The 22,411-nt window shown below is 36.4% G+C and overlaps 1 protein-coding gene across 1 annotated transcript in view; it reads left to right on the top strand.

The window, feature by feature from the left end:
* LOC139320581 (protocadherin-23-like) overlaps nt 1–20,248 on the top strand; it is a 52,804-nt gene extending 32,556 nt beyond the window's left edge. The window contains exons 6-14 of the mRNA XM_070948958.1: nt 903–1,078; nt 2,000–2,099; nt 4,121–4,278; nt 6,882–7,719; nt 9,091–9,330; nt 16,918–17,052; nt 17,726–17,935; nt 18,429–19,286; nt 20,241–20,248. Of these exons, the coding sequence (XP_070805059.1) occupies nt 903–1,078; nt 2,000–2,099; nt 4,121–4,278; nt 6,882–7,719; nt 9,091–9,330; nt 16,918–17,052; nt 17,726–17,935; nt 18,429–19,286; nt 20,241–20,248 (2,723 nt within the window). The remainder of the gene's footprint in view (nt 1–902; nt 1,079–1,999; nt 2,100–4,120; nt 4,279–6,881; nt 7,720–9,090; nt 9,331–16,917; nt 17,053–17,725; nt 17,936–18,428; nt 19,287–20,240) is intronic.
* Nucleotides 20,249–22,411: the final 2,163 nt, after the last annotated feature.

The following is a 22,411-nucleotide window of genomic DNA, read 5'->3' as shown; positions in this document are numbered from 1 at the left end:
TATAAAGAAATAATTTGGAAATCATGGAGTATAACCACTGCTGTATTATTCTATTATGAGGCAATTCATTTTTAAAAGTTCCCAGATAACTCATATTTAGTTGTTGCAAGGCTTCAGAATATCTGCAGCTCTGAACAAAGTGAAGAAATGTTCCTTAGTCTCTCAAAAGCATTTGTACTGAGAATCCCCAATTTAAGAAGATTTTAGTGAGTTTCCTTAACAACTAAAATAACGTCATCCCTTTTGTTTTGCTGGTCTGGGAATCATAATATTATCTGTGTTAACCCTGAAGCTGACCTAACCGAGGCCATTTTGAGGCTTCAGTGCTGCCACACTGGAGCTGGGGGATAGGGAGGGGTGAATAAAGATAGTTGGAGTTTGTAGCCAAAACAAAATTCTTTCTCCTGGGAACCAAGGACATTCCAACAGGTGGTCGGAGAGGGGAGGAATGAAGTTAACAGACAACTGGACGACACCTTGATTGGACTATATGGCTGATAGTTTAGGGAAGGGAGAAAATGTTTACCTAATTAGGTGAAAACCGTAGGAACATTCAGAGTTGGTTTTCACCAGCCTGTGCCAATATGATATATCCCAATAAAACTATTCTTTGAGGAATCGACCAGCCTTGGAGTTATGTTTGCTATGGGTGTATTACTTGGAACCCTGACAATCTAATTGCTTCTGGCTGATAGCATCTGGTTCTGACGCTAACTTTTGTGTGAAGTCCAAGTCATTTACTGCACAATGACATTAGATGCACAAGTAATGCTGAATGACTGCTCTTGCTAGCCTCTGGGTAATGGATCAAGTGACAGAAGCAGCAAATGGTACCTTGTGCTACTTATTAAGACAAAATGCATCCCACAATACTCTTTCTTTTCATTGTTCCTTTTCACCAGGGGAAATTATAAACTGGGTGGCATTAGACTATGAGCAGCAAGTTCAGCACCATTTGATCGCTCTGGTAACAGACCATGGAGTCCCTCAACTTAATGCTACCGTATCTGTCTATATCTCAGTTATGGACGTCAATGACAACCGTCCATGCTTCTCTCAGGATCTGCTACGTTTCAAGGTTTGCAAAATATGCAGAGTCTGTTACTGTGCAGGTTTGAGAAAGGGCTTTGGGGACATTTTATACATTTTATTACAGTGAGACGGAATATGGAGGGTATTAATTTTAAATTTGAATGTGAATTCGACCCAGTGTATGTTCAATTTGCGTTACAGGCAAGTAAAAAAAAAAATGTATGAAGAAAAATTGGTTTTGGTCACCATCTTGTGGTCAAACGTTTGAATTAGAATTTGAGCATCCTGTTACAAAATGTGAAAGAATTTGATCTGAGATCCCGATGATTAACATGAACGTCTTGTGGCAACCATACTGGTTAATCATTACCTTTGTCAGATAATGTTCCCAATTTCAAATATTAATAAAATCTAAGTCAGGTTAGCTTTTTGGAATCATAATTGGTTAAATACTGCTACTTGCTATGGCATATATTTTTTAAAGTGAAACCTGTATAGGTATTACAGAAAAATCAATGAAGCTAGATGCTATGACAATGCTATGACATGTCTTCTAAATGTATAAATATAGTATGTATTTATGTGTATATGCTCAGTGAGATGAAGTATTTTTAATATATCAGCTTAGTTATGCTCTGACTGGAAAATAGAGCCCCAACCAACCTCAACAAATTACAACTTACCTATGGCCAGAGATAGAAGTAAGCATCCTGCAATCAGTCAATAAATTTGACTATTAGTAATATTTTGATAAGTAGGCTGAAAATCATGCTGATCCAGCCACTCAGAAAAGGGGCAAATAGATAACAGAAAAATATCTGAATATATGGTATGAACCGCCCATTTGTGAATATATTTGTGAAAATTGTCTCCAAACCATAAGTCATGATTTTGTTTTGGGACACAAATTATTTGAATTCCTTGTAAATTTGAAACATTTAGTTTTAACTGAATTGTTTAATTTTAGGTTTTAGAAAGGCAACCAGCAGGAACACGAGTGGCCAGTATATTTGCCAAAGACCTTGATTCTGGAAACAATGGAATAGTGCTGTATTTGTTATCCTCAGGTAATATTATTTATGAAGTAAAAATAGTATGGCTGCATCTGGTCATTGTCACCCATTTAGCACCACCCATGTGTAACTTAAGGAATGCTATGGACTCAGGTGACTATTGCCTTTTTTACTTTTTACTGAGGTACTGGGATTCTATGTTTTGGAGGGTAGCTGAGCCTGCTGGGGGCATCCCATAGAGACAATACCTATCCCATAGGGACAGGAACAAGAACATTGTCAGAGTTGGAGGTCATCTAGTCCAACCTCCTGCTCTAGCAGGAAACCATATACCATTTCAGACAAATGACTGTCCAATCTCTTCTTAAAAGCCTCCAATGATGAAGCACCTACAACTTCTGAAGGCAAGCTGTTCCCCTGCTAGATTGTTCTCAATGTTAGGAGAATTTCTCCTTAGTTCTAGGTTGCTTCTCTCCTTGGTCTGTTTTTCTCTGACTTCCATATTTCTTGGAATTATTTAGGAAATGGGAGAATCTAGACTTCATGAATTGTCATGGCTTATTTTGGGAGAATAAGATCCAGAACACAGATGTCATATGTTCAGTTTGTCATAATAATATATTAATATATTATTAATATATATTTATCTTAATTGTGACAAACTGGATGGGTGACATCTGTGTTTTGGATCTTATTCTCCCAAAGTAAGCCATGACAATCTATCCAATGTTTATCTTTAAACTCTGATAGGTTTATGATATGTTATAAAATAGTATAGCTACTGTGTTCAAAGCCACAGTTGATACAAAATGTGCTCTACTGCTCGAGGGTATCAACCATGTGGAATTTTTTTTTTATTCTTATCTGATATATATTAGGACATGCTTTCAAAGATATTTCCTTACCAGATTCCTCAATGTCTTCAACAGTTACAGAGGGTCTAATGTACTGCTCTCACTATAAAAGCTGGCCTATATTCAAAGATGTACCTGCCTTGAAAATGATCCATGTTGAACAGTTAACACACTCAAATCAGCACAGAAAATGTTTTATGACATTTATAAAATTTGCCAAATTTTAATTCCGTGGGCATACTTGGATACTGTATTTTGTACGTATTCTGTAGGTTAGCCTATTTGACTATGGTTGTACTTTGGTTCAAAATGTTTTGCTCTGTGGTATACCATTTCATCCAGTTACAGGAGTTTTAGTAGTACCGTGTTTCCCCGAAAATAAGACCCTATCTTATATTTTTTTGAACCCTGAAATAAGCGCTTGGCCTTATTTTCGGGGAGGTCTTATTATTTTGGGGTGTGTGGAGGAAACCAGAGGAAATGGCGGGTACCAGCTGTGCATGTGTTTAAATATTTTCGGGGAGGGCTTATTTTCAAGGGGGGGGCTTATTTTAGTGCATGCGCTCAAAAGCCCGATTGGGCTTATTAGGCAAAAAAAGACATCAGAGGATGTCTTTTTTTAGGGGAAACAGGGTATATAGATTACCCTCTCAGAGCAACTTGCCATACTATATAAAGAGTTTACCAGAAAATATCCTTATTCTCAGGTATATTTGAAGGGAAGCATAGAAAGTGACACTATTAAGATAGAGGAAAAGGTCTCCTTGACTTGAGGCAGTGCAATCTTGGAGAATTTGGGGCCAAATATGGATTATAAGTTTGAATTGCTCATCATTGGTATAAATGACCTTCATTGCATATTGATTGGGTATATCATTATCTCTTGTAACATGGAGGGATGAGGGGTTAAAATTGTACCCTAAGAAATCAGATTGCTTTTTTAAAAGTGCCAGATATTTCTGTAAGCTTATAAAGTCTATTAGTTTAAATTTTTATTCCTTGAATTGGAAGTTGATTTCTATTTAAGTGAATCTTTTTAAGACTGCAAGGCAGAGAGAAAAAATATGCACATTTAGGGAAACATGGTTATATTCTGCTTGCCATCTGAGAGAATTTTGCACAATTCAAAATTTTGAATTGTCAGCTGTCCACTCAGTACTTAACATTGTTTAAGGTTCTTCTAAATAACACTTTCCTAACATGCTCATGTATCTCTTTCAGAAGAAAGTTTAGGTCATTTTCAGATTGACAGCAGTAGCGGTGAGTTAAGAACTACCAAAGCTCTTTTATACAATTGGCATTCAAGCTATCGAATGGTAATCAAGGCAATTGACAAGGGAGATCCTTCTCTTCAAGGGGAAACAGTCATCAATATTGAGGTATTGGCTTCAGCATACAGTGTTTTTTGAGAAGTAGTACTTTTGAATAAGAAATGACACGCTTAAACGAATCAACTAAAAGAGACCAAAATTAATGATATTTTGGACATATGGATACCCTATCCAGAGCACCATACATTCAATCTCTCTTTGTTGATTCATTTGTACATCCTTTATTTTATTTTAAAATATGGGTGCTGCAGAATTTGGCATGAATATTTCCTTCATTAAAAGAAATATATCCCTTTAAACAGTGGTGGAATTCAAATTTTTTTACTACCGGTTCTGTGGGCGTGGTGTGGCTTGGTGGGCGTGGCAGGGGAAGGATACCTCAAAATCCGCATCCCTCCCCACTCCTGGGGGAAGTATATTGCAAAATCTCCATTCCCACCCCACTCTGGGGCCAGCCAGAGGTGGTATTTGCCGGTTCTCCGAACTACTCAAAATTTCCGCTACTAGTTCTCCAGAACCTGCTGAATATCACCCCTGCCTTTAAATAATACAATTACAAAGTATATATGGAAAAATTAAAAATATAACTAAAAGCAGCAGAAAAATAATGATGCACATCTTTGTTTCAGTACCTTTCACTGATGTGGGGAGGGGGGGGGCGCATACTCCCAAAGATTCATCAATCTTGAGCAAAGAAATGCTGAACCTGGACAAAAATTAAATTTGGTTTAATTTAAATTTAAGATCACAGTAAGCACATTCAGCTGCTATCATTATTATCTTATATATTATTATCTACCTATCTTCTACAATAATTTTTCTTCTTCTGTCATATGTATTTACAATTCTTTGGCCAATTTGGAAGGTTCTGGGTTTTTTTTATCAAAGGCTTTAAAAGAAATGCATAATGTTCTAAAGCCATGGATGGTATATCATCAACTTACAGAATGGTTCCTGCTAACATCTTTGCCCTCAGATCTTGTTAAATGTGAAAAGTTAATTGTGGTTTAGTCAAAATATAGGTATTTTTATATATTTCTTAGGTTGATCCTTTAATAACCTTTGGGTGTGTTTAGTATAGTTTTAAGCACTTGAGTGTTTCATTGGAATTTTTGTTGTCCATTACAGTGCGTTCAGTTATAACCAACCAAATGAAACTATTTCAATATAACTCACCACAAAGGTGTGATTTTACTTAATGTATGCAATAGATGATGTGACCTGATGCATTTTAAGCCACCAATTGTATTTCTTAATAGTACAAAATTTGACACATTCTGTTGTTCAATATAAAGAGCATTGCTCTCTCTTGAACAGAAAAAACACTGCATTTTAAAGTATGAATAATCTAATTGTAGTAATATTTAATTTTGACTTCATAACAAAAATATATTGTATCATCTAATGAAATAACATTTGTGGCTTAAACACAACAGAGGAAGTCATGCCGAACATTGTATCGGATGAAGAAGATTGTTTTTAATAGTTCATGACAGGGTGGATTTGATTTAAATCGAGTTGATTTAAATCACAATTTAAATCATGATTTAAATCACTAGTAAGGAGCCTTGATTTAAATCAGCTCAATTTAAATCATAATTTTTAAAGAGCAACTGTCATCTCTGCTACTCCTCTGACCTACTGTTGACTCACCGATAGTCCCAGTGTTGCAGAATATACAACCTCATGCTACATAACTAAGCTCCATTTCATGCTGAATAAACTAAATTATTTATGTATCTTAAATAGAAAACTATCTTACGATAGATTTTTACCCCAAAAGTTTTTTATTAAAATAAATTCGATAAAAATCAAAAAAATCCGATTTAAATAAAAAAAATCTGATTTTTTTGATTTTTTTAAAAAAATCATTGATTTTTATCCACCCTGGTTCATGAAGAAGTGTGGATAGTTCTGTTGATCTAACCTTCTTACCCTGAAAAATTCCATAATATCCAGGCTGTCAATAAAAAGATTGTTTCATTTAGCTTTAATAGACACCTGATTTTCTCTTGATTATGCAGTTAGTAGAATATTATTTCTGGAATTATTTCTGAGTTACTACAGAAGTAGTAGCATTGTAACGTCTGCCACAGTATGAAGGATCATTTGCAAAATTAATCAATAGATGAAATCATTGATTATACATCATGTTATACTAATGAGCACAAAAATGCTTGAAAATACTAGAAAATGAAGCCCTGCTAACCATCATGATGATATATATAGGGGTGTCAAATTCGCGGTTTCACAGCATCATCACATGATGTATCACAACTTTTTTCCCCTTTGCTAAACCAGGTGTAGGTGTGTGGCCAGCATGTGATTCATGCTGCCCGCAGGCTGAGAGTTTGACTATATCGTAATATAATTTTCTGAGAATAATGAGCTGAAGGGTGTTGTAATGTTATGCTTGTTAGTTTCTAAGGGGAATATTTTCTGCTGTACAGGCTAATTTAGGTCTAACTCAACAAGAGAGGTCTCATGAAACAAATGGAAAGTTCAAGCTGACCTTGTTCAAATTTTCAAGACATATCGGCCTTAACTGAAATTAATATTATCAGTCAATGAATGAGTAATCATTCCCATTTCAGGGGAAAATGTTATAAAATGCCATTAATAAACAAATACATTCTTTTTTTTTTGCCTAGGTAATACCTCTTGGCAAAGGAATTTCTTATTCTTCTCAATACATCAGACATTTTGCCATACCAGAAGATTTTAGACCTGGTCAAGTCATGGGCTCTTTAAAACTCCCTGATCAGCATTTATATCCCAACAGAAAACAGCATTTTATTATCCCTGAAGAAGATTCTGATATTCCATTTGAAATTGATAATGCTACAGGCAATCTCTTTCTTTCTAAAGCACTTGATTATGAAGCAATATCTCACTACTTCTTCAGAGTTGTTGTAACTGACTGTCTAAACAGTTCTCCACAGAATGAGACTGTTTTCCTCAGTATTGATGTTGAAGATCAAAATGACTACTCACCTTTTTTCCAAAATGACTTTATTGTAATTGGGATAGAGGAAAATGTGCCTGTTGGTACTTTGGTGTATACATTTAGCGCAAGAGATGGAGACGGTAGTTTTTTAAGCAGAAATCTTCAGTATTCAATGCATAGTAATTACTTGACAGAAAATTCATTTTTCATCCATCCTATTTATGGTACCTTAATTACGGCAGTATCTCTTGATCGAGAAATAACTCCATTTTTTGTCCTGACAGTATTGGCTTCAAATCAGGCTGTAAGCCTGACTGAGCATAACCAATGTTCACTGACAGCAAAAATTGTCATTTTAGATGTCAATGATAACAGCCCTAGCTTTGTTTCATCTCCTGTTTCCTACATTAGAGAGGATGCAGAGGTAGGCTCAATAGCACATCACATAATAGCACATGATCCAGACCAAGGAATGAATGGACAAGTCACATATCTTCTCTCAAGCAATGAAGACCATGCCTTTTTCATAGATAAAGCTACTGGTAAGTTAAAAGGGATAAGTTGATTCCATTGATGTTACCCTGGAGATAATACTAATTGCATCCTTATTGATTTCCTGGAAATACAATTTTTAATTTATCATAGAGTCTAAGTCTATGGGAAAATAGCTCATAGCTACATATAGCATATGAAAAATTCAATACTCTTAAGTTGTGTTTTAACGGTTTTCTTAAAATGCATCTCAATTTACTGACACAGTGTTAAAGGAAAAAATGCTAGAAGCAAGCAGGCAAACAATTTATTTGATTAGTAACTATACCAGAATCAGCATACTCAAGGCACATTTTAAAATCATATCTTTTAATGACCTTTATATAACCAAACAAATAGTAAAGAAGAACATCAAGGGAGATATTAAAGGTTTGCAGAAACAGGGAATGGCACTTATATTTATCTGTGTCCAGTGTTTTTATTTCTTTCAGTGATACACCATGTCTCTGAAGGCCAAAGCAGTCATAAAAGCTGATAAGGGCCGAGTAATTCTTGGACAGCATTCAGAAAACTAATTGAGAGATTCCATAATAGTCACAGATGATTTTATCTAAGAAACTTATATTAAGTCGTTTTTGGCAAGACATAAAAACCCTGAAAACCTCTTAAAATCAGTATTTTTCTATCCAATAAACATAAAAATAAATATTACAAGATAGCTATGTAATAGAACAGATTTAAATATATATTAGACCAAAAACATATATTAGACTTTTCTGAACAGCCTTTTTTATAGTCGAGCATCTGAAAGAAAACATTGGAAAGTTGATGATGAAGCTTTGCTCCTGTTAACCATTTATCTTGCATTTGGGGTTTGAAAAAAAGACTTCAGATACTGATTGTATCTTGCAGGGAAAATCATACAGAAGAAGAGTGTCCTTAAGGCATGCAGATGCCAAACAGTGTAAGATTTATATCAAGATCAACATCTCTGGAATTGTATGAGTATAAAGTATGTTCCTATAAAAGGAATATTTGATAATAGAGATAATTATTTGAATCAGTCTTGTAAGTGGCATTATAAGAGGCTTTCATAATCACCATTAACCAAAGAACAGAACATTCATAAGCAAAATGCTGAAGTTCCAAGCATGTTTTAGAAAACTATTTTGCAGAGATGTGTGTTCCTAACAAGTTACTTTTCTTTGAGGTTCTAGTACTCATAGCCTCTGTTATGATAAGATGTACAATAATTTTCTAGTTCTTTGCACCCCAAGCAATAGATAGGTTTCTGAATATTGGTTAAAACAAACCATAGATTGGCATGGTATCTGAACTCTCATGCTGTGCATCCTCATAGTGCCTTATGGGAACATCAACTGAATGAGATGGCATTAATATCTTTTCTCGTCTTCCTTTAGGAGTGCTAACAACAGTCTTTGTTCTGGACCGTGAAAACCAAGAATATTATACCTTGAAGGTTGTTGCTCTCGATAATGGCAATCCAGCTCTATCTGCCACTCAGAACCTGATAGTAATTGTTCTTGATGTAAATGATGAAGCACCCATATTTACCAAAGCTATATATGAAGCTTCAGTCTGGGAAAATAGTGCCCCAGGAGTGCTTGGCATCAAAGTTGAAGCAATAGATAAAGATTCAGGTAATTTTCACATTTTTAAAAACGGTTAACAGTCTTACATCTTTCCATTTTTATTTTTTTTTCTATTCCAATAGAAATGAATTTCATTTCTTTTTTTTTAATAAATATTTTATTGATTTTCAACAATTAAAATACAAAAAAAAGAAAGTTTGTGCATAACTGTGATCATTTACATATTACTATATTTCATTTATATTCTATACATTCTAACTAAATTCAATCCTACTTTATCTAATTTTTTTTCTATTTGCAATCCATTTATACCACCAATATTATATAATATTCCAAATCCATCAATCCTTTCAGCTCAAGTGTCATCTTGTCCATTACAGCGCAGTCCAAGACTTTCTTAATTATTAAGTCTTCCGAGGGTATATTTGTGTTTCTCTAGCACTGTGCAGAGGCTAGTCTTGCTGCCGTTATTATATGTAGAATAATGTACATTGTTTTTTTTGTCAAAAAAAAAAGAAAAAAGAAATGAATTCCATTTCTATTATATATGCAAGATAGATTTTATCTCCACTAAAGGATCCAAATTTGTATATACAGGGATGGGATTCTACCGGTTCGGACTGGTTTGGGTGAACCGGTAGCTCCGACGATCAGCTGGGAGCGAACTGGTTTGCTCCGATGATCAGATGGGCCCATCCTCCTGTCCGTGCTATTTCCCTACCTTTATCTTCTCAGCTGATTCGCATGGTAGAGCGGATTGCCGTGCGAATCAGTTGTGTTACTCCTCCGAAGAAACCAGGAAGTGAAGATTTCTTCAAACTTTGCACACGTGTGCAGCAAATCGCGCAATCACCGAACCGATTGTTAAACCGGGAGGTTCCCACCACTGTGTATATAGAAAAGTAACTTTTTTATTTCATTGCTATTACAGTATCTATTGTTCATCCATAAAACGTTAATGTGTGTAAATATGTTTCTTGAAGAAGAACCTAAAGATACTGAATAAAAATGTATAGTTCTTCCTTCTCTTAGATCCTTCACTTCCAGATCCTGAGCTCCGTAGGTAACAACCAGCACCTTGAAGTGCCTTAGAACACCAAAAACCAGTGTAGCTCAAATAGTATATGATAGTGACAGTGCAGGTTACAATGGCAATTGGGTCTGGAATTTCACATTACATCATCATTTAGCAATGGCAGTCCCAGCAATCCCCTTTGCCATCATTAAGTGACGATTGTGAGTCATTAAGTAAGGATCTCACGTGACTGCTACTTGTGACTTTCTGCTGGCTTCCAACAAGCAAAGTCGATGGGAAAGCCCATGAGTAGTTGTACGTCCTGGTCACGACCAACCTTTCTTTAGATGGACCACAAGTAGGCTGCTGAGGAGGGTGAGTGGGTAGTGCTTATGGGAGTGAGTTGCAAGCTTCCTTGCCCGCTTCCCCATTAATTTTGGTGAGCTGGCTGGAAAGGTCACGAGGTGGTTGCCAAAATGCCTGAATTATGAGCATATGATCACGGCTTCAGCAGTACGAACTAGTTCAAAGCTCTCCCTATGAGATCTATGCTCTTTTAAAAGTTATAGATTAATCAGTATACATTAAAAGTTATTACACAGATGCATTCATTCCATCTGTCCAGAATGGGGCAGTATAATACCACTTTTAATTACTGTTTTTATTAAAGAAGAAAAGAAATCATGGACAATTTCAGTTCAAATACTTATTTCATAAAGCTTTTTTATTTAATTCTTTAAATCAGATGCTATATTAAATGCAGGAGGAAGAGGGTATCGGTGTCACTTTTTTCTAAATGAAAATAATTCTACACTCAAGTTACAGCTCCTGAACTTACATATGCACACATCTGATTTGCTTTTCAAATTCCCAGATATAGATGGAAGGAGTGAGGGAGAGAGAGGGGTGGGAGGGGGAGGGAGAGAGACAGACTGTAGCTACCTAGACAGAGAGACAGACAAAACATAAAAATACTATAACAGTAGAACATGAAATGTGTGCAGAGTTCCCTGACTTTAAGAATTGGGAAAATTAGTGTATCAAATTTTACATTTGTGCTTCTCTAACTGTAGTATATGTTGCTAGCTATAATATATGTTGCACTTGCCAATTTATTTTACTGAATTTCAGTCAACTGTGTTGATGTATTAAAGGTCAGTTGTCAATACAAAACTTATTCTAGAAAGCATGTTCTAGAAGTTATGTGGCACTTCGGAAGTCTTCTAATCCAATCCCTTGTTCAAGGGACATGGTCCATGAGACCATACATATATTCTTGCCTTCTCATCTGAGGAAATACCTAACCTCTCTAATTCCCAGAAAGTAAGAAAAACATAATACTGGAATTTATTGTTTACCAGCATTTTCCCATTAGTAGTACCCAATAATAGCTTATAACAAGATAAGAATAACGTGGAATATTGTAGCTGAAACAACCTTAAAAGCTATATATCTTAATTTTTCTTAAAAAAAGGCTACAGTATTCAAAAAATGAGATTTCACTGTCTCTTTTTTATAACCCTGCTTTCTGTTCTATCCAGCAAATTGAACCCAAAACTGAAGAGAAACTAGGCTGTTCTTATAAAATGGTCTAAGCCTGTGATGGTGAACCTATGGCATGTGTGCCAGAGGTGGCACGCAATGCCCTCTCTGATGTGCATGTGCACGCACTTCCTGCTGGCCAGCTGGTCTTCGGGTCTCTGCCACGTATGCATGGTGGTGGGGCACATGCAGGGGACACATGTACATGGAGGCTGGGCATGTGCGAGGGGCCAGGTGCGCCTGTGAGGGGTGCGTGCAGGAGGCATGTGTAAATGCATGGGGGCGGGACGCATGCAGGGAGCTGCACGCAAATGCACGGTACACATGTGGGGGGCCAGGATGCGTGCACGGGGGCCGCACATGCATTGCATTTTGGTGGTTCGGGCGCACATGCACGTACTTATACACACACACATGCACGCTTTGGGCACTCGGTCCGGAAAAGGTTAGCCATTACTGATCTAGGCTTCTAGCATGAGAGATTGTACAGTGTGCCTAAAGTATACATAAATAAAAGCCAGATTTGAACTTTAGAAAGGATTTTTAAGTTCAGTGTAAAAAAGATGCTTTTCACAGGACATTCTTTACAGATATTAAAGAATCTGATTTTTCATAAGCAGAGAACACAATGGCATTGACTTGAGTTTAGTTTCCAAGTCAACCATTGTTGTTCAAGGAAACATAGCTTTTCTCCCCTTGATTGCTATCTCAGTCCTTTCTTTGTTCCAAAATTTGCAAAGAAAATCCTGTCTCTGCCTTTTTCATTACTTCTGTAAAAAGAAATAGAATTTTTACATAAAGCATTGTCCACACACGTATTTTGCAGAGAAGTACATTAAAAGGAGAAACTGACTGACTACTGTGTGGGTAAATTCTTATTTATCCAACAGACGATTCAAGGGGCCAGGACACGGAGGCAACAAACATGTTGTAGATGGCCAACTTTCTACTCATGAAATCTCCCCCATGTCGCAAACAGTCCACAACCACAGTTGGAGAGAGAGAAAGTCTCCTTAGCATAACTCAGAGGAAGCACTGAATTAGAAGTAAACCAGGGATATCCCAGGTTTCTTTTCCCAAGAATCAAATGGGATTCCCACCCCTGTTTCTGAGTATAATATAGATGTCAGTCTGCATGCAGTGTACATTTCTGTATTTTCTTGAATTCAATCTATAACTTCAGGCATAATTTAACAACCTCATAAACCGGCTCCATAGTATATTGCTGGGTTTTTTTATGGTAGATTCTTATTTTAGCCAATATTCTGGTAAAACACTGGCGCACCCTGATTAGGACATTAGACTGTTCTCTATGAGCAGCAGTCTATTTGTTGTGTGAATCTCTTAATATGAAAAGTATTGAGCCACAGAAGTAATTTGGCCTCCAAGGGCAACAGAATTACTTTTTCCTCCATGGACATTTTGATTGTCACTTGCAGAACATCCTGGAATTTGCTCAGAAGAAAACGTCTTGTCTCTCATCGTATTTATTCCAGGAATTAATTTTTCTTAGATCTCGGTCTATAAGCAGGTTTGACAATAAAACTACCATTATTATCATAGTTGGTTGCACAGTCAGCCAGATGTTTAGACTGGAATTGGCATTTTTGTCCACCTTTCGAGTCCTTTCAAGGACCTGGGATAGCCAGATGTTGTTCAATAATATTCAAGTCATAACAGAATGTAAGCTGTTCCAAGTAAGGCTGCCTTTTGTATTTGACCGATGGTGCTTTTGTAAATGTCAATAGTCGTTCAATAGGTGCTCTGGATGTTTTGGAATTGCACACAAGGTGTCCAGTATTATTGCTGCTATCTTTGTTTCCTTTGTCATAATCGTTCTTCTATTTGCAGATTTTTGTATTTTGTGCTTTTCTGTTCTATTCTGCTGTTTCCAGGCTTTGCAGTTTCCACTGTCCAGATTTATTTTGTCTTTTCTTATCAAAATTGTTAAGTCTGGGATGTTGGGTGTCAGTTTGAAATCTAAAGTCCCAGAGCATTTTAGCTTCCTCATTTTTTATTACTTTGTCTATTTTATCCCATCATTTCTTGCTCGCAGGCAAATTCTTGCATGGGGCAAGAGAGAAAGCTTTCTGATAGTTAGGTGTTTCTAGTTGTGTGATGCAGCTGGCTGCAGTAACGGTGTGGATGATGTGTAGTGGTGACAGGCAGGTTGGAGCTTTCCCTAGGTCTGTTTGCCTTTCTGTGTCCTTTTAACCTTTGCTTCAGGGATTGTTTTTCCCGATTCATATTCCATCTTAAGAAATGTGGAGGGCGGGTAGCCTAAATTGGAAAGATAATTCCGTAGCCTTGATCCATGTGGATTGGAAGTTATCCCGAGGATTAGTGGTGCTAAGCCTTGGGGAAAGAAGTCTGAGCTTTAACCAAAGGTTTATAGAAGCTAGAGGCACTCTGGACTCAACTTTAATCATTCCTGTCTCCAGTTGTAGGTGTAAGTTTAATACACAGCGTGGTATCTGGAGAGCTGCTCTGATGAATTTAGATTGTACATTTTCCAGAGAGGGGAAACACAAACCTGGGGGCCCAACCAAAGTCCCATGAAGGAACTGGGCTAGAGACTTAGTCTGAGAAAGTTCAGTTGAAAGTTCATTTTCCCTTGATTCGGAAAAATTTAAAAATTTAAGGATAGCATTGGAAGATCTTTGTCTAGCAGCAACCACATATTCACAGTGGGCTTGCCTTGAGCCAGTGGCATGCATGATTACTCCTAAATACTAAAAGACAGTCACTTACCGGTATTCTATTTTATGGCCATTAGTGCTCCATAAATGGAGTTTCAGCCTTTTGGCAAAAGCCATAATCTTGGTTTTCTGACACTAGCTAGATTGGAATGGAATGGAATGGAATGGAATGGAATGGAATGGAATGGAATGGAATGGAATTTTTTATTGGCCAAGTGTGATTGGATACACAAGGAATTTGCCTTGGTGCATACACTCTCAGTGTACATAAAAGAAAAGATACATTCGTCAAGAATCATTAGGTACAACGGTTAATGATAGTCATAGGGGACAAATAAGCAATCAAATCATATTAGGAAACAGTCGATATAAATCGTAAGGATACCAGTAACAAGGTTACAGTCATAGAGTCATATGTGGGAGGAGATGGGTGATAGGAATGATGAGAAGATAAATAGTAATGCAGACTTAATAACTAGTTTGACAGTGTTGAGGGAATTATTTGTTTAGCAAAGTGGATGGATACTTACTTGAAGCTGACTCTTTCCTATGTAGACTATATGGATCTTGATGTTGCCTTATTTCTTGGAATACTAACAAAATACTTATTAGAGCTGTTCTCTCAGCTTTCATGATATTTCCTCCGTTAATTGGACCAGAATTCCCCAGTTCAGACACAGAAACAATAGAAAATGCCTAAGAACACCTTGTGTACCATTTATAAGGTTGTAAAAACAAGAATGCAAGTCAGAAACCATTTAATAGGAAGCAGGATTTTGTACTGATATCAGAATAGAGTGTTCTGATTAGCTGTTTTTATTTAACATTTTTCCAGGGCAAGAGACCAAGTAAATTGAAATGTTGAATAGCTGAAGGTAAAATAATCTATAATAACCTGACATATACATTTGTCTGTAATAAAGGACTATAGTTATTGTTACAGTATTATTTTGCTGTAAACATTATGAAAAAGATGCTATGCTTTCTTCAGCACTGAAACCACAAGAAATATGGAAGTAATTTCATATAAAAGTATAAAAGGCAAAAATGGGAAGTAAGTTTCCCATTACAGACAGAAGGCATACAGCTGTTCTAAAAAATAAAGAGCTGTTAAATTTCATGAGTAACATTTTCTTTTCCTACACTCAGATATGGCAAAGTTCTGTCATGACGACCGACTAATATGGAACGTTATATGTTTAATATCACAGCTCCATTTTTAAGGGACATGCATAAAAATCAGTTACATGGTATTCTCAAAGAATAAAGCTCACAATCGGTAAATGATGGATCAGGTCATTCTTGATAGTGGATAAATATGTTGTAATTAAATGGACTGAAGGATAACACTTGCAAATGCATTACAAGAAAATAAGTTTCACTGTACAAAATCCTTAGGACTATCAAAAAAATACTTACAGAATCAATTTCCAACATACCACAGGAAATTCTTCATATGGACAGTGCAAAATATTATTTATTAAATATTTCTAAAACTAATAAAGTAATATAGAATAAGAAAGAAAAAAGAAATAAAGATAGGTAAAAATGCAAGAAAGAAAAAATTAATAGAAAAAAGGGAAAGAAATACTAACATGTCGTTTTCAATATTCTACAGCAGTTATAATTGCAATTATAAATTTACCTCTTTCTATAAATTACATTGTGACTCTATTCTTTCTATAATCTAGTTTATATCTACCGTAATCATCAAACCCATAAATCGAGTTCATCTTTTTCTGTTTTATGCAAAATACCAATAAGGTATTTCCAGTCAGCAATAAACATAAATGTTGTCTTTTCTCTGATCAATCAAATCAATTTGGCTGTTCAAACAAGTCAGTTTGGCCATGTGATAAATTTAGAATTCCCAGTATTAATGTAAAATCTTAGTAAAGATTTGTTAATTACCAAAATAACATTAAAAAAATCTGTAACCAACATTTATTTTTTAGCTATTGATCTTTTCAACATTTTATTTTGGGGGGTTCTGTCTTACTGAACTACAGGGTTAACTGTATCTGACCAATCGGAATATTTTCTCTTTTATTTAATAACAGAGAACTTTAATACTTGCAAATGCCACATAATGTTCAAATTAAAAAGTCATGCTACATTCTTTTCAACCCTTCAAAGGTCTAAAAAAAAGTCTCTAAATGTTCACATTTAATATATCCTTATCTTTAAACATCTTTACTTAAAATTGATTTTTAAATAAAATAGTGCAGAACAAATATATAGAAAAAATAAATCTATATCACCTCTGTAATAAGTGAATATGCCAGGAAACTGCTTGAAAGCTTTTATTAATATTATAGTGGCACATTTAAAATGGACTGATTTTTATGTGTGTGTGTGTGTTTGTGTGTGCATTTTAAGGAATCAATTCCCTACTTAAATATGACATATTGCCAGGACCTGCATATGAGAATTTTCAGATAAACTCAAGTACTGGAGAAATTAGAACAACCACCTCGCTTGACAGGGAAATTCGAGAGGTTCTTCATATTAAAGGTAAGGCATTTGAGATATTATACATACAATGACCCAGGGATTACACATAGTTTTTAACTGATTATTTCCCTTTAAATTTAATTTGTCTGAAATGTACAAGGAAGGCCTTTGATTTGTATCACTTGTGTCCTATATGGCCTAGGTCCAGGACCCCCTGCAGCCAGCAACAATCTCCAATCACCCGGTGCATTCCCACAGACAGGGCCTCCTCAGGGTGCCATCGGCCAGACAATGTCGGCTGGCGACCCCCAGGGGGAGAGCTTTCTCTGTGGGTGCACCCACCCTTTGGAATCAACTTCCTTTGGAGCTCCGGATGGCTCCTGACCTTTGCTCGTTCCGCCGTGATTTGAAGACCTAGTTGTTTTGTAGCCTGGACTGATGGGGGGGGGGGGCTTCTTAATAGTTTTAAATTGATTTTAAACTGTTTTAATTTGGACTTTTAATTTCATATTGTTTTAATGTGCAATTGTGCATTTTATTGTTGTGAGCCGCCCTAAGTCCATTAGGGCGGCATATAAATTGCATTAAATTTAAACTTAAACTATATACATGAACATATTTGAATGAAACAAAGCAGTGTTGCATTGATCTTTTAGGGAGAATGGTTCACAATCTGATCTCGTCAATCTGTTACTATAAATCAGTTTTCAAATATGCTTATTTTCAAATATAGTGCTTGTTCAAGATGGGGGCACTCCCTCTTTATCCAGTACAGCATCAATTATCTTTAGGGTACTAGATGAAAATGATCATACTCCTAAGATCATCTTTCCAGCTTCTGATATCCAAATATTGGAGAACCAACTGCCTTCAACAATAACAACTCTCCTGGCTGTGGATGATGATATAGCTAATAATGGAATTGTGCAATATCAAATAATTGGTAAGGTGAAAAATTTAATAATGTATATTTATTTCGAAAAAGCAAAAGTTGAAATTTAGCATCTGCTGACCTTATTTAACTACTCTTAAAATGTGATCATTTTAATATTTGCATTTTTTTACCTTTAACTTGTGTTAATATGATTTATTTATTTTAATACATTATTATTAAAAGACTCTTTAAATTCTACAATAGAGGAAATACATAAGTCCTTTAAAAAAAGTCTAGCTGTCTCATTAAAAATCTTATTTTTTTTTCCCTTAGAAAATATTAGTCTTTCTTAAATTCACAATGCAAATTTAAGTCCTGCATCTGAATACCGAATCAACTATTAATTTCTAAAATTTGGGGTAGAATGCTTTCTAGTATTTGGGACTTTAGTCAGTATCACAGCTCTTACATAGAATTTATATGTAAATACATAATAAGGTATAGAAAGTTTTTCTTGTGGTTTTTTTTTTAATTGACATATTCATTTTGTTTCATTTTGAAGGTGGTAACACCGGAGGACACTTTGCTTTGCACAAAACCACAGGAGACCTTTTCACTACTTGCAGTTTGGACAGAGAGATAGTCAACAATTTTACCTTGGTCATAGAGTGTTTTGATCTAGGCAATCCAGCAAGAAGTTCTGTTATGGAACTACAAATCAGAGTCTTGGATGAAAATGACAACAGTCCTTCATTTACAAGAAATCATTATCAAGCAATTATAAGTGAAGATATTGAAGAAAAGTCATCAATTCTTGAACTGTTTGCTGCAGATGCAGATGAAGGTCCAAATGGAAAGGTTGTGTACGCTCTAATGGATGAAACTCTTGGATTGTTTACTATTAACAGAACTAGTGGTGTTGTCATTACTAATAAACCATTGGACCGAGAGAGACAATCTCAATATATATTTAAAGGTATAGCGACAGATTCTGATGTCCGGCAACCAAGAAGTGCCAGTGTTACTATAATAATACAGATTGAAGATGTAAATGACAATAATCCTTTTTTCTTAGAGAATCCTCTTAAAGTTCAAGTGTCCTCTCAAACACCTGTAAACCAGGCAATAGCTACTGTGCAATCCAGGGACTTAGATTTAGGTCTGAATGGAACTGTGAAGTTTCGGTTTGTGACACCAGCCACAGTGTTTGAGATGGATTCAAATACAGGTGAAATATTTCTTAGGGAACCTGTATCTTATGATGGCTTATTCACCCACCTCCTGATAGTAGCATGCGATCAAGGGATCCCAGCTAGAACTGCTACAGCTGTTGTGATCATCTCTTCTAAAGCTCACATGGAAATTATTTCTTTCAGTCATACTCAATATGAAGCAGTGGTTCCTGAAAACAGTGAAATGGGTGAGTACCCAATCATATTGTGTCTTCTGTAATGTTATGTATATCAGTAGTGGGTTTCAATTTCGTTTGCTACCAGTTCGCTCGTGGGTGCTCTTGCGGCGCTTCTCGCGACGCATGCACAGAGATGTCCAGGCGGGTGGGTGGAGCCTCCCGCTGTCAGTACCGGTTCGCCCGATCTGGGGCGAAACAGTAGCAACCCATCACTGATGTATATATATTTGAATGTACAGTATGTGTGTTAATAGGCATCCTAGGACAGAAAGGGCTTACAGAAAAAGCAAAAATAAGCTACAGTTTGAAATTTGAACCCATATTAAAACATGTTCTCTACCTACTGATTCATATCAGAATGCCTTATTTTCTCATTTTCAAAATCTTTAGCTCTCTTTTAGATTATCATGATTTTGTGTCTCTAATATACATTGTTCAGTTGCCATCACAACTAGCTGTAAGCTGCAACACACAATAAAGCATTTTTACTTCCTGTTTTAAAGACAGTTATTTGGTTTGAATGTTTTCAAAATAGCAATGTACAATTTTAACTCTCTCTGGGCATGATGAGATTATATCTGCTGAACATAACTCCGCATTGGTGATAGGAAGGGCATCCGGCCAGTAAATACTCAGCTCCATTCAGCTATCAAGACTCCATCCCGCAAGAGATTATGGGTCGTTAAATGAAGATGAACATACAATTTTAGCTGCATAATATTCATTTCTCTGTATTGACTTTGTTGTTTCTTCTTTTGGAGATAGAGCTCAGGAAACTACAGTTCTTAATGTTTCATGTTTTGGAGAAGTCAAAGGAGTGTGTGGGCTGCTTAATTTGAGCCTACATAGGAAGTCCTCATTTAGTAATCACAATTAGGAGCAACCATTTAATCATTAAGTGGAGTGGTCACTAAATGAAACCATTACCATATGTTCTTGCTTTAGCTTTTGTTTGTTTTACAGATCTGTGAAGGTTGTAAATGTGAGGATTGGTCACAATGTTACTTTTTCATCACTGTCATAACTACAATCAGTTTCTGTATTAGGCAGTTGCTAAACAAGGACTATGAGTAAAGCTGTAAGCTTCTTTTCCAGGCTTAATATTAGCAACATATTCAAATGGAAGGTGTTTCTTTCCCTTTTTTTATTAGATATGCATACAATTATTAGAATTCAATGAGTTAATCTGATATTGAAACGGTCTGTTACAAATAAGACCTTGTAAGGGGTGTATTTTATGGAAATTCCCTAAGGGAATACAATATGAGAATAAAAACAGTATGCTGCTAACTAGTAATAAACATAAATAAAAATACATTTGGACAGTTTTGACTAAAGGAAACTTAGGGAATCAAGAGTAAAATCACAGAGGATACAAGGAGAACCTCATTATTTTAGTGGCGCAGTGGTTAGAGTGCAGTACTGCAGGCTACTTCTGCTGATTGCCAGCTGCCTGTAGTTCGAATCGCACCAACTCAAGGTTGACTCAGCCTTCCATCCTTCCAAGGTCGGTAAAATGAGGTCCCAGATTGTTGGGGACAAGGTTCTGACCAAGGCTTCCTGAGTCAGTAAACACACGAGTAGTCCCTAAAACCTCTTTTATTGCAACAGCTGTGAATTATGTTCATTCACAGATGAGTCCCAAATAGTTGTAAAGAGTCCTTCGGGATAAGGCTGATAATCACCCACCTTTATCTCCCTTAACAAGCTATCAAAGACCTAATTGGCAAAGCCACACGGAGTCCAGAATCAAACAGAGCTTCAGACTTTAAACTGAACAGAATTAACAATGTTGCTTCCTGCAAAGGCCCATGTGCCTTTGCTCCTCTTTTAAGTCTTATGGGAGGGGCCAATCATCTCCAAGCCCTACTCCCGAATTGTCCCTTTTGTTTTAACTGTTCTGGCAGCTCTGCGGATGCGCGCACTGAGAACAGGCTTCCCCTGTTCCTCTGCCTCGCTGAGGTCCGACTCTGTAGGCAGCACATACCTCCCAGATGGCTCTTTCTCTGCTTCCGACTCAGAGCCTTCGTCCGAGCCTTTCTCAAACTCCAGGACTGTCCCATGTTCCTCCCCAACCTCCTCACTGTCCAACTCTGCTGCCAGCTCCGCAGGCTGCCGGTGGACCAAAACAACAATATGCTGACTTGTAAACTGCTTAGAGAGGCTGTAAAGCACTACAAAGCAGTATATAAGTCTAAATGCTATTGCTATTGACCTAGGAAGAGACTGTTGGGCAGTAACTATTCACAAGATAGGTTCTCTAAATGTACCTGCCCTAACTGAACCAACCAGGTATTGTGAATTATAATACCATTATCCCTAGCCAGCAACAAGTAAAAGAACCAGTCAGGCAAAGTTTATCTATAGGTTCTATATTTTGTTTTTTTTTATTTGTAATATCGAATTCTTATTAATGTAATAGGGGAGTGAGCTCCCTTTGTTTAGAGATTAATTTTAGGCATATGTCGATTAATGGCAGCTAAAGTCATGCTAATCTGTTGCTTGAACATGCTTTATACAAAAAGCTTGGTGGCGGAATCCATGCTGAGTTTAGGGGTGGGTTCTACTTACCTTTACTACCGGTTCGCAACGGGGCCGCGTGTGTGCACTTGCTTCGCTTGTGCGTGTGCTCTTCTGCGCATGTGCAGAAGCATTTTGATGATGTCAGTGGGCGGAGCCTCCTGCAGGTTTTACAACCGGTTCTATAGAACCGGTGCGAACCGGGGGCAACCCACCACTAGCTTAATTGCTCCGATGCATCATTGGTGCCTAAACCTTTTTATTTTTGTACCAATTCAACTTAATTTTGTTTGTAAGATCCCCTAACCCTCAAAGCCTTTGGCAGTAGTATAAAATGCAGTTTATAATAGAATAGATTGCTAATGTAACTTAGAAAAAAAATCTGTCAGGGTAGTTAATGCAATTGCAGGCAACAATACAAACACAGTCTGTTCCAGCTCCTAGACTAGTGTAGCTTTGCTTGTATTTACAGAATGATTCTGTAAAAAATTTGACTAAGGCAAATGTACCTGAATATATCATAACTGATTAATATCAGTTGCCATATTACAAATTTGTTTTCATAATTAGTTAGTTAGTTAGTTAGTTTATTTGATTTGTATATCGCCCTACTC

Source organism: Pituophis catenifer, unplaced genomic scaffold, assembly GCF_029215685.1.
Source record: "Pituophis catenifer annectens isolate HBS135680 unplaced genomic scaffold, rPitCat1.0.hap2 SCAF_8, whole genome shotgun sequence".
In the NCBI taxonomy this organism is placed as follows: domain Eukaryota; kingdom Metazoa; phylum Chordata; class Lepidosauria; order Squamata; family Colubridae; genus Pituophis; species Pituophis catenifer.
The sequence above is the reverse complement of the archived record's forward strand: the minus strand, read 5'-3'. Positions and strand labels throughout refer to the sequence as shown.